The sequence below is a fragment of the Arthrobotrys flagrans genome (assembly GCF_004000055.1).
Source record: "Arthrobotrys flagrans strain CBS H-5679 chromosome Unknown unitig_15, whole genome shotgun sequence".
NCBI classification, from domain to species: domain Eukaryota; kingdom Fungi; phylum Ascomycota; class Orbiliomycetes; order Orbiliales; family Orbiliaceae; genus Arthrobotrys; species Arthrobotrys flagrans.
Window position 1 is genome coordinate 4,647,276 of NW_027137545.1, and position 13,045 is coordinate 4,660,320.

General features: G+C 45.4%; 2 protein-coding genes across 3 annotated transcripts; one reads left to right on the forward strand and one right to left on the reverse strand.

Moving 5' to 3' along the window:
* Positions 1-1,628: 1,628 nt before the first annotated feature.
* DFL_001269 (uncharacterized protein) lies at positions 1,629-7,249 on the forward strand (the record flags this gene model as incomplete). 2 transcript variants are annotated; one of them, XM_067629859.1, is made up of 7 exons in its annotated part: positions 1,629-1,725; positions 1,785-1,803; positions 1,875-1,957; positions 2,510-2,550; positions 4,140-4,320; positions 4,482-4,796; positions 7,095-7,249. In XM_067629859.1, 7 exons carry the CDS (start codon positions 1,629-1,631, stop codon positions 7,247-7,249), a joined length of 891 nt encoding a protein of 296 aa, XP_067495838.1. The 2 variants fall into 2 exon arrangements, with proteins under 2 accessions (XP_067495838.1, XP_067495839.1); XM_067629860.1 differs by having other exon boundaries at positions 1,788-1,803.
* A 1,471-nt stretch (positions 7,250-8,720) lies between these two features.
* DFL_001270 (uncharacterized protein) lies at positions 8,721-9,844 on the reverse strand (the record flags this gene model as incomplete). Its single annotated transcript, XM_067629862.1, has 6 exons — positions 8,721-8,842; positions 8,913-9,337; positions 9,398-9,484; positions 9,589-9,660; positions 9,743-9,759; positions 9,827-9,844. The coding sequence occupies 6 exons, from the start codon at positions 9,842-9,844 to the stop codon at positions 8,721-8,723; spliced, it is 741 nt and encodes a 246-aa protein (XP_067495840.1).
* Positions 9,845-13,045: the final 3,201 nt, after the last annotated feature.

The following is a 13,045-nucleotide window of genomic DNA, read 5'->3' on the forward strand; positions in this document are numbered from 1 at the left end:
CCCACCGCATCCACTAAGATCTTGCCACAATCCCGTCATATCACTTCCTGATTCCAAGATAACGGGGCGAAATGGGTGAACATCAAAGCGGGAAGAAATCCCTGCATTGACATGAACCACACCTCGTCAAAAACTATCTCAAAACATTTGTTGTTAGATATTCCGCTCGGAGGTATTCGCTTTTGGAAATCTTCTGCGGCATCCTTTTTGACTTCGTGAAGAAATGGAGGTGTAGAGAGGTCACCATCAGATCATCGTTTGGATTTTCATGATATTTTGATTCAAAGATGCTTCGGATTTGCATTTTTGAAGTTATAGCATTATACCCCTCTGATCATCGAGGTTACAGACTGAACATTTTGATAACCCCACTATATACCGTATGAAATCGAAATTGTGAAATTTGACTTCTCTCCTTATCTCACAAAGTATCTCCACTTATCATACCTTGATACCGACGAAAACGGTGCCATGAAATTCAAATGGACCGTCTACGCGTGTTGGATATATTAAATCTAACCCAGGTCGGGTAGGGATAAGGGCGTCATTCCAGACGATGTGCCGTCCCTTTTTAGTTCATGATAAAAAGGTTAGATAAGCACGCCATCCGAGCCGTCTTTCGCTTCTTTGTTATCAAATATATGCTTCATGCACCATAATTTTCCAACAGTGTTAGGTTTGTGCATAACATATAATGTGTCTAGAGTAATAACTCCTGTCCATCAGATGTTTGTTCGATGCAATGGTTCCTGATTCAGGAGAAGCGAGGAAAAGATCCCGCATTCGGCCGTCTTGGGAGTTTGATGATATTCTAGGCCGACGAATAGATATCCTCTCTCTCTTTCTCGTATAACTTTCGTGTATTGCTCGCCAGCTTTGGAAAGTTATTTCTAGCGAAACAGAAGCACCTGACGTGTCTCTTGAGATTTTGTTGGGTGAAGACGTACTCCGGCGTCGCCATTACGAGTATTGACTGAGGCGTTGGAATCGCTCGGATGCCGTACGCCCCTAAGATCCCTACAATCGGAGAATAAAATGAACTAGAGCAAACCCTTACCAGGGTTAAAATTTGATAATGATTTGACAATTCGATGATTCTGGAAGCTGGCAATTAGTCATACTCGGATCATGAAATTCGAACCGAACGGAGGACGGAGGCCGGTTTTCGGCCGTTCACGATTTCACGATGACTCGACCGACATCATTGTCGCCGGTTGCAATTGAAGCTGGGGCCCGGCTGCAGGAACCAACATTGAGCATAGACTTACATGACCACGAACATGAATAAGCATGAACAAGCATGAACAAACATTCCACCCAACTCATTGCTATTATGCAAACGCAGATATGTGGCAGCTACTAAGCTTCTTAGCTCAATTCCTGTGCCTTGCATTCTCCGCATATCAATACCGGGCCAGCCGGCAGGATAACTATCATTGCATCGTGGCCCTCCTATGCGATGATTTAGATATCGCACGCATTTCTCCATTCCAGCCGTGATATCAATTGCAATTGTCCTGGACAGCACGCGTTCACTGTGTAGCATGCAGTTAACTTGAGTCATGACCAAAACGGCTAAAAGCTGTCCCTGAACCATTTGCGGGTTGCATAGAAATGCCATCATCGCCATGGACATGCCACAAACAAAAAGTTTCAAACCCAAACCCAACACTTTTCTCCCCACTGAACAGCGTTGTTCCATTCCAATCCATCAACTTCCGACACGTATGACGCTTGACGTCCCCCTTTGACCGGCATCTTGAAACTAATCATCTAAGCCCTAGAAGTAACCGTTTTGCTCGCGTGAGCAAGGGCCCTTAGCTTAACTTAACCCCAAGCTGTAACGGCCAGCACATAACCTCCACCGCCTCAAGTCCCAAGGTCCGGCTCCAAAAGGTGGCTTCTCGAAGCTCCGAACGGAAGATGTCAGCGATCAAGGCTGTACTATTGGATATCGGTATGTTTCACAGAGTGGGTTCCTTCTTGCATACGAGTAATATGCGTTGCAAGAAATTTCTGCTTTATCGTCCGTTCGATTCCGTTGGATCTTTTAATTTTGATCTTTTTTTATTTGCTTTGTACTGGTGCCGCTGGAAAAATTCTGCGACCCGTGAGGCTGCTGCGGCCGGCTTGTCGGTCCGACTCGGCCTGGAACATATCCGCCCCAGTTCAGGGTCGTACAGTACAGGGGGCCTAAAAATGCAACACGTCGGTGAATTTAGGATCGTGTAGCTCAGCTTACAGATTCAACTATGGATGCTATACTGCTTCGCGTCCCCCACCAAAAATACGTGGCACAAAGTTGCACGCTGAAATATAGAGCTTACTATGCTACCCTCATATCCGTGTCTCGGCTTCAAGTTACTACAATCCTTCCGATTGGAACCTCTATCATTGCCACGTTTTTACTGTTCCCACTTCTCCCCGGAATTTCCATGTGAATTTTTGCAAAAGCGGAATTGGAATTTGCTAACTTTTACTTCTCCGATTCGTTGGCTATTACGCGTAGAGGGGACGGTATCATCGATATCATTTGTTAGGGATGTACTGGTAAGTGAGCGTGTCTACGTGGAGCCTTAACTTCATTTCCATTCCATCCAAATTCTTCCGGTTTTGCTGCCAGCATATGGTGTTTTCTCTGCAGGTTCATTTGCTTTCCTTCCTGTTCAACGGTATCGTGGCGAGCATGCATTGCATCCGACTTGGAAAGCTCCACTTTCTATTCCTTTCGCAAATTCCTATTCGCAATCCCCGCGATGTTGGAATCCTGGAGCTTCAACTTCAGCTTCTGCTAGCTTATGCTAGTTGCATACCAATCGCATAAACTACGGTGGCTGGCAAGCTCATCGATCGAGGTCTTTTTGATATCCAATGGAGCTTGGAATATGCTGTCAACAGACCTCACCTGCCTTTCCACGGTCCATGCACCGCTTAGCGGTTTCTTTTTGGGAAACCCATCATGAGATCTCTCTTGCGATCTTGAAATCTCGAAAACATAGATCCCTGTTATGGTTTTTTTCAAGATCCACACTTTTTTTGAAAAAATTTTCATCCCATCTTTTTACAAATCCTCCTCCTACCTTCTTTTTGCGAAGTTTTTTTTTTTTTTTTTTTTGTTAAAAAGGCTATATGCAACGTTGGTGAGGTGGCTGCTTACCCACATTGTTATCAATGCAATGCGTTGGTGGGTTGTCCATGTCTCCCATCCACCTACCCCGTTTGCTCGCCTTGACATCATCAAAGCGGGCTTGGACTTTCCAGAATTGGACCACATTTCCTGTTTGGAAGGTTGAAGAAACGCCGGGATTCGCAGCTCGTGTTGGTGTTTTATCCGGCCCGAGGCCTTTATTCCTAGTCATCTTCGATTTCGATTCGATGATACGATTCGATATCTGGCGGTCAAACCTTACACTGCTTTCCTGCCAGAAAGGAACAGAGGTTAACGAAGCAGATTATCCATCTGCACGTTAACTGACGAGTTTCAAACGTGGACAAACGAGGTGTTTCGACGAAATATGCACCGTCGCATCATGGTCCCATGACATATTTCCCAAAGTTTTCTTTTAAAGAGAAGATTCCATTTCAGGCGGAAGATATCATCCGTAGCCATACAGAAGCTGCGCTCAGAGCTCGCAGCCCTTCCAATCAGAGAATTTGACGAGCGCAGTGTCGAATGTCTCTGATAGGCGAATTAATTAACCTAATCTTTTTTTTTTTTTTTTTGCCTGAGATTTTGGAGCTTTGACAATTCATTAGCAAGACCTAGTGCTTTTGCTTTGTTTGCTCGGGTTTTCCTGTTGTCTCTCGTCTGGGCATGATCCATGATGCTTGATGATGTGGAGACGAAAAACAACACTTTGCCGGGGTGGGCCTATCAGTGGAGTTTAAGCTTGCTCGTACCATCGAACCGTTGTTGTTTCTTGTGACCATCCAGTTCGATGTTTACGTATCATTATGCAAGTCTACATTGTATCTCAAAGTACTATCGCGAACTGTTCTGTTTACTGCAGCACCCACACCCCAAGCCCAACAGACGGCGACGTCTACGTAACTGCCGGTTACAACGTCCAAGTCTACAAAAGACGAATGAGAAAATTAGAGCGAAATAAAGGTTAACAGAACCCTTGTTCAACAAACAGTTCCCATACACCCTCCATGCCCTGCCGCAAGTTCTAGATGAAAAATGGGATACTCCTGAATTTGCGCCGTATCGCAACGAGTTTCCTGTAGAGTTTAGAGATGAGCGAGAGAAGTTCGAGGCACATGTGAGGGATTTGACGGCTAGAGATGTGAAGGTTGCGTATCTGAAAGGGTTGCAGGGTGAGTTTTTGCTTTATACATTCTACGAGATATTCAATGTTACTTTTTAAACGTCTTGGTGGGATGATTATGCCTTATCGTCCAATAAAGAATACGTCCCAATCGTACTTTTATAGCTTATCTTGTATGTGCTAACAAGTAACTAACTTGGGGTACAACAGGATACCTCTGGCTCACCGCCTACCGCTCAGGCAATATCAAAGCACCGCTCTATGCAGATGTAATCCGCGCGCTCCCGTTATGGACTTCAAGGGGACTTAAAGTATACATCTACTCCTCAGGCAGCGTACTTGCTCAGAGGTTGTTCTTTGAGTATACGGATAACGAGGCGCAGCCGGATCAACGGGGCTACTTGAGCGGGTACTTTGATACCGTGAATGCAGGGGTTAAGTGGGAGAAGGGAAGCTATGAGAAGATCTGTGAAGAGACCGGCATACTACCTCATGAATGGGTGTTTTTGACGGATAATGTTAAAGGTATGTGCTTTCTTTTTTTGTTTCCCTTTAATCTTACTTTTTGATATCATATGCGGATTTTTAAAATCTTGAGGTGGCTTTTTTTTTTGTGTTGTTTCTTTGTGTTGCGATTTTGGGATCCGGGTATTTCGGTTACGACGCTTGGTACCTTTCGGTTGGTACCGCTGCACTGGGGTTACCTTTTAATTTCAGGTGGTCTATTTTTGAACAACCGAACGAGAACTACAGACGTACCTACCGACGCCGCAGGCCGATTTATTCTGTTGGGAATAACCAATTTTTGCGAAACAAAGATGATATCCACATTACAGACAGACCTCATTTTAGAAGGTCAGGAAAATTGCCGTCGATGGTCGCAAATTCAAGTTCTCACCCACCCTCGAAACGCTAGCCTGGCGGAAAGGCAGCCTTCTGAACTGAAATCTGGGGTTGGACGACACTTTTTCGGATTCTTAGCGTTATCGGCTAAGTACTAGCAAGGATGGGATGCAGTCGCGAGAAATCAAAAGCAAAAGGGAATAAGCCGAAAAAAGAACACCAGCAGCTGGTGCTGCTAAAGAAAGGGTGAACCGAACGAATTTGTGTTAGCGATGGATGGATGGCGCTATTTTCTGCATGCTGCAGGGTTTGTTTGTTCTTCATTCTTTCGTCGATGGCGGACGTGGTGCCACCAACATTTTCGTTCGCGTGATCCACATTTTCCTTTGGATGATTTCTTCCTTGATTTGGGTTTTGGAGCGCTATCTATTTTGACATATTTTTGTCTTTGAAGGTTTGGGGGTGAATGCGTGTCTTTCATTCTTGAAGATACGAACATGGCAGCTGATATATTTTCCGGGGTTTGCGCAATACGATGGGCTATGGTTGGTCAAGACACTACTAGGCAAGGCGCTTGGGAAACCAAGTGTGAAGAAGGGTGTCCGTGATCGGAATACCCACATCGTCTACGGCCTTTTCAACCAGGTCTACCTAGACGGATTCCGGCCTGAGTGGCAAAAAGTCTTGGGCCTGGAGGGCTACTCTACAGCTTAGCAAACTACTCTGGAAAAGGATGTCCTGACCGTTCCTGCGAGTTCTATGGGGGGATCATTTTCGTTGCCGGCCTATAGCAAAAGTATGCGGAGAAGCATGATGCTAGGCTTGATGGGATAACTCCGGACTATTAGCGAGGGAGCTAGCCCGAAGGGTTTTGGCAGGTCGCCGTTGAAAGGGGTATGAGCTCGATTACTTTGACGGTGCATTGGAACTCGCTAAGTTCGTGATCTTTGGCGTCGGAGTTCTCACTTTAGCTTGCTTCTCGCCTTTGCCTTCCTAGGCTTTGGGTTTTACTGTCTCTTGGGCTCAGCTCTATCTTTTACCGCCTGACAGGTGACTGTTGGAATATCCGAAATTTGCTTTACTTTGCGCTGAATGTTGGACAGTGGCATGGGAGCTTAAGCTTAAGCTTAGAGCTCTAACTCTTTGTTCAGCCTTGCGGTTGAAGTTTAAGATTAATTAAGTTTAAATTTGGTGTCATGATGGGACCGACTAACGATTGTTATGTTGGTACTGTTGGATCATGCTCCTGCTGTTGCTATGCCTTTCAATGCGCAATTGTTAGAAGTACCCTTTTCCCCTCCCTGCTTACTATCCTTTCTAGATACTTATCACCTAGTATCTCAAATCCCCACTTACTTCATTCTCCAAAAACCCCATTTACGACGAACAATGAGAATCGACGAATTGGGAGTTTTGGATTCTGCTGTTGTTAATGTGATTTGTGGTTTTTGTGATAACACGGTGCATTATGCGGTGTGATTGATTGTGCTGAGGTGGTGAACGATCACAAGGGAGGTTCATGCGCAGACGTTGTTTAATGTCGATTGGATGTTTTTATGTTTCAGAGTTTTTGTTTAACGTTTTGGGATCTAGGGTAGGAGGTCGGGTCATGAGGGGAGTGGAGAGTATCGTCGGGGTTAGGTGGTGGAGGTGGTTCTATGAGGAGGCCTTGAGGTGAGGGCCTTGGAGAGGATGTCCTTTTGCTGGGACGTTCTCCTTCTCGTCCCCATCCTCGACCCTCCTCACCCATGGCTTCTGTTCTTGAGAGTCTTCCCTAGGTCCTCGCTCTCCTACGCGGACTTGTTTTCTATCACCATTCTTCATCCGCTGCTATCATATTGCTCCCTCCCTCTTTTACTTTTCAGTCCACTTTCTTTTCTCTTTCTCTCAAAACCATTTATCATCGCCGCCTCTACTTTGTCTCGTCGCCTGCTATACTCCGCGGTCGATAAACTAACCCTCCCCTTCAAACCACTCCAGAAGTCGAAGCCGCCACTGCAGCAGGTCTACACGCCAGAATCGTGTTAAGACCAGGGAACGCACCTGTTTCCGATGATGATGTACAGAAGTTTGGATCGTTGGTGACGGATTTTGTTGATGATGAGGGGTTGAAGGGGGTGTTGGGGGTGCCGTAGCTAGAGGGTATAGGGGATAGATATTGGGGTTTATGGAAGGGGTGGAGGCTTCAACAGCTTCTTGGTCCGCGGTGGGATCGGTGGAGGGGTTATGGTATCCGGTTGACTATAACTCCGACATTATCGATAGGAGACGACTGATATAGAGGAACGTTCTGTGTGGTATTTTAACATTAGTACCCGCCGTGTCAGTGGATTGAGCGTATGAGATTTTATAAAATTCTACAAAAAACGTAGCTATATGTATACCCTTTCCCAAATTCATAGACGATCATGAGAATAAAGGGTTCCTAAGGAAATGAACCATCAATTTGCAATTAATTCACAAGTAACCTTTTAAGAATGCTCATGGCGCGGCGGGTATCCCGTTAGTTCCGTAGGTTCGATCGGTCCGACCCTGCCTTAATGAAGATTATCTATACATATGGATATTCGAATCCTGAATTAGATCATAGATCCTGTAGCTTCGTCTTCGGATTCTAAGATCTTGTGGGTCGTTATAACGTTAGAAAACGCTTGTATGGCGCTATTTGTTGTTGCATTTTTGGTGGAGGAGTCTTACAACGAGACGAGTCAACAAGTCTTATATGTCTATACCAGCAAGGTGTAATGAACAATCCGGACTTTGTTAATTTAAGATCGTATATAAGCTGAACAAGCCAAGGTGCTAATCAGCAGTCTGCCGTTATCTGTTGACAATTGATCGTGGCAGTGCCTGCGAACGTTTCAACTACCAACGCATGGTTTGTATATATGAGTCGGTCTAGAGATCTCAAGACCTAGGTTTAGGCGTCGGAGTGAGTCGACGAGCTAGTTGGAGAGATATATATTATTGATTGATTTGATGCATTCTATTCTATTCTATGAAAATATTCGAAGGTCTCAAGGTACCTTGGCTTAATCGCTCATGATCGAGTTCCAAGAAACCCAGATCTGCGGACCGTTAACTAATTCACACCACTCCAATATATATATACTTATGTATAGTTACAAACGTAGTGTGATATGGTAGTCATTGATTTCTGTGTACGATAATTGAATTTGATACGTTGTTTGTAATATAAAGTGCCTTTCGTGGTTTTATCGATCGCAATCAAGGATTTTGTAAGCTCGTACTGAACGTTACGGGTCAAGCCAGTCCTAAGAGGGTGTCGGCATCCCCATTGATTACTCAGAGAGAACAGACGGTATTCAAAATAACCGAAAAGAAAGGCCCAAGAGGCCTAGTTCATTCGTCTAAAAAGTATTAGGTGTCGTCAAGGACCATAAAAGATATATCATACATTCCTCCTCTTCTCTTGCCCTATATGCCCTATCTAAGATATAACATCGCATATAGGATCCCACAACCCGAGAAAAAAATATCATTTTGCATCAGCTCATGCTATATTTCTTCTCCTTGAAATGTCATGTTTCTTCCGGCAAGTTTTCCATTATGTTACTTGGGCATGAACGAGACCACTTGAACTGTTTAGTAGAAGCTTTCCACCAAGCTGTCCTTCAGCGAGGATTGTACGTTCGACGGGGCCTGTCCTTCACCTAGCCTGAATACCGATTCGACGACCGATAATTCTGTGGCAGTTGTGTCAAGACCTACATGCCAGGGTTAGCAAAAACAAAACAAAAATAGAATTTCTCCGACAAGTCGGAAGAGGACACTAACCAGTGACGGCCATCCAATCATTAACCACCATACCAGCACCAACAACCGCACTACCACGATTGACGCTACCCGCGACCAAAGGAACCTGCAGCAAACTACTCAACTCATCTTGATCCTTTATACTCGTCTGAGGATGGACGATTCCACCCTGATTACTCAGAGCGCAGTAGCTCCCTGTCAGGACATTTTCTGCAATAGTCTGACGGAAAACTTCTACGCCTAGGACATCGGCAACGAGTTCTTCGGTTTCACGTTCGATGTCAGGGTGGACGAGGGCGACGTGATCGTTGCAGCAGATTACGTTTCCGAGGGCGGAGAGACGTTCTTCGATTCGTTGGATTTTTACGGAGTCGGGAAGGGAGTTACGGAGGTGTTGGAGTTCTTGGTCGGTGGTGGAGGTGGGGAGGAGGAGCCCTTTGCGGTTTCTGGAGGAGTTGTTAGTGGCCAGGGAGGATCGGAGGGATGATTCGAGAGGGTTGGCTTACCCTGCCGTTAGGCGGCCGATGATTCTTGTGCCAGCGATGGTGGTGTGGACGACTGGAATGACATCTGCAAGTTCGGCTTCGAAGACACTGTTGGTGGAAAGGTAGAGTTAGTTTTGACTCTGTGGTTTCTGATGTTGGAGGGCGGTGTCCGGAGGTGTAGTTGCCTGCCGTTTCTATTGTACTCTGCTTACCTATAGAAGTTCTCCGAACCACCGATAGCTACGAGGGCATATGAGTTTGTTAATGTGGCGAAGACGCCGACTCTATGAGTTTGAACGATGCTGTTAGTCGTCCATTCGAGCCTTTCACCGTGGGATGAGGAGGGGGCGGGGTGGTGGGGCGTACTCGTTGGAGTTTTCGAACTATGAGAGAAGTTGATGTTAGTACGGCAATATGAGAACTTGGTGAACGCAAGGCGATCGAGCTTACTTGAGCGCGAACGGCCATTGTGGTGTGTGATGGACGAGGCTGATGTAGAAGTGATGATGAGGTGAGGTTGGCGGGGTATTGAAGGTTGTGAAGTTTGTGAAGTTTGCCGGAGGCTGTGGAACCCAACCAAACGCTGTGATGGATATTTAAGAAAACGGTGGAGTTCGACGACTTTTTAGCCAACAAAGAAATGTAAAAAAAGTACGAATTGAAGATTCTAAGATATAGATAACCTCGAAAGACCTGGCACTGCACAGAATCTTATATAATTCGCTTCTTTGATCTTTTTTTTGCGAAGGGGTCAGATTAAGGTTGCCTGCTTAGCAAGAAAAGAAATTTCTTTTTTGGGTTCCACTGGTCTGGCTGCTTCGGCTTAGCGCAGAAAAAAAAAAAATAACTACGACGGGATAGCGCCCACACTATCAAACGGATTGAGTCACCGCCCAGAATGGGACTGTCGCACAGCAGCTCTTTCCTGGCTTACCAGACCCCTCTTGCATGCTGTGTCATGGATGAATGACTCGAATCGGCGGGTAGGCTTTTGAGAGATGCGTAGCCCGTCCATCTTTTTTGCGTGCATTTGCATTTTGTAGTTGTCAAAGGCGGGTTGAAACGGGAGAGGTGCTAGGAGTGAAATCGGGGATAGACGCTCGCCTGAAGGAGGTGTCTAGGAACTCCCCAGTTAGGAAACTGGTATGCTGTTTTGAGGGTGGTGCGTCGTTCCGGCCCGTCGGTCTGACCAAATTCCGAACTATGGGATGAATAATAATGAGTTCATCGAGGATGCTAAAAATCGAATTTGCAGCTCAGAATTCGTGGGTGCATGTAATTAGTTGACAGTGGTTTGGTTTGGAGGAGCGTTTGTAAGGTTGACTGGGAATGATTGAATCGATGAATGCAAGTCCGGATCTGAAGAATATATGATTTTGTACTACATTGTGAGTGTATGCATTTTTGAACATGGTTGTGGCCAAGAGCTCCACATTCCTAGATTAGTCTTGAGTTCCTAGATATCAATTTTAGCCTTCCGTCGACGTGCTTCGGTTAACAAGGCCCCAAGGTTTCGCGTAGCGACAGTGTCCTGCAAAATCAAAGTCCTACCGTCTAACCTTCGACAAATAGGTGTTGCAAATATTAGAAGCATACTGGGTCTCGAGTCTGAAAGAAAACCCAAATCGGGCTGCAGGGCTTCGACGACTTTCCATAGCGACGATGTTGATACTGATACTGGGGGTTCGATCTCCAAAATCCATTCATGCATTCGAGACATCTATGGTAGTGCCTCGGCCAAATCGTCTTGCTAGCTGTATTTGATTTGGGTATCGATCGTTGGTAGGGATATATGGTGGTTGGCCGTATGTGGTAAAACCCTGTCACACGACATGCCAAGGGAATGTTCTCTATTCTTTTCGTAGACGTGTATTTCGCATGGCTTTCGGACAATGGGCGATAGCGCCAATCAGAATGTACCTGAAGAAGACCGGCTTGGGGGTATGCTCTATACATGTTTATTTGGTCGATTTGTATCTTAATATTTTCATTGTTAGTATTTTGCTTGCAATGTACTATTGGTTTCTATACGGAAGAGCCCAGACTCACAGGTAATTAATTACAAGCAGACCATGGAAGATTCCGTCAGGAGCCTAGGAACTAGCTGGTTATCTGATCGCGATTAGCAGCTGAAGGTCCTGTATATTGCTGTAAATAATATTCCTGATAGAGAGCCTGCGGTATAATCTCGAGACCAAACCGTATTTGCCCTCCAAATTATGTGAAAGAGTCCGTATAAACCGTATTAACTATATCGTGTGTCTGTAAAAGTCGCAGGCTGGAGTCGGGAATTAGGACGACCTGGCCTGATATGCATTGAGGGCCTTCCGCCAGAGAGCCCAGGACACCTAATTGAGGAAATGAGAGCTGAGGCACCCGAGATACCCGAAAATACGTCAGTCGGTATTCTTGGTCCTATTTTTTCTTGGGAGTTCGGGACCAAGTCGACTCTGCATTGGCCTGGGTTTGCAGTGCTGACGTATATTGTCGCTTGAAGTCGAGAGTGTCTTATCGAAGTAGAACACGATGCATCGATGCCTTTCTCTCATTCTGAGTCTCCTTTGCCATCTTGCAAATAACTGATGTATTCGACCTGGGCAACTTGATTCTGACTGGGGAGAGTCTTTTGAGTTTATATCGTCGACTGGGATATAATAACCTCAGGCAGAGGACCTAGGGGAGCCGAAATAGGTAGGACTCTCGCGAGCTCCACCACCGGAGGATATTTCCGTAGATAGCGACATGTATCTGAAGAGAGGTATCTCCATCGAGAAAAAACCGTCTACGGCGAGAGGCTTTGTGGTTCTGGATCCGATCAAATAGGCGTTTCAAATTCCTTTCAAGTGGTTGAAATTTGCGACGCTGCCAAAGCGGGCCCTGTTCTTGTTCTTGTTCTTGTTCTTGTTCTTCTTGATGTTCCACCACACATCTTTTCTTCTTCCTTTCCTCTTTCCACCACCTCTCTCTAGCAAACCAAATATCATCATCACCAGGATCCCCACTATCACAACCACCACTGTTATCCCACAGACGGTCCTCAATTGTTGAGAACATTGAGTCTGTTGTGTGATAATTCTTCTACAAGTGTTCTGCTATTTTTCTCCCAGCTGTTCTGGTGGTGCTGGCTGCATCGGCTCTTTTTTGGTGTTGCCATCTAAGTAATTATTGCTGTAACGGTTTTCTTAACCTCAAAATATTCACAACCTTCCCATCACCTAAACCTCTACTCTGCCACATCACACCTTCTCACTCCTCTTCAATACCATTCAGACCGCTCCTAAAAAATCATATTCTCGTCGATTCGCCATCGCATTTGCTTTGCTTTGCTCTTGGCCATCAAGAACTTGGTAATAATCCCTTATATCACCTGTCTACGGCGGTTAGCCTTCTTTTTCTTCTTCTGCTTCTTTTCCATCAACCTCTCTCTGCATCGATACGTGATATCATTGAATTATCTTCAAAAACATACCTCTCCGGCTTTCCTGGTACCATCTTCTTGCATTTGGTATTCTCTTCTGCTGTCAGTTCTGGCTCTTTTTCCGTTTTAAATTCGCCCTTGTCATCACTCATCACCAACCACTCACCTCCCTCCAACCATCATCACCAATTTGACACCTTCCATCTACTTCTGCTTTCCTTCGTCATCTATTTATGAGAAATATTTTATTC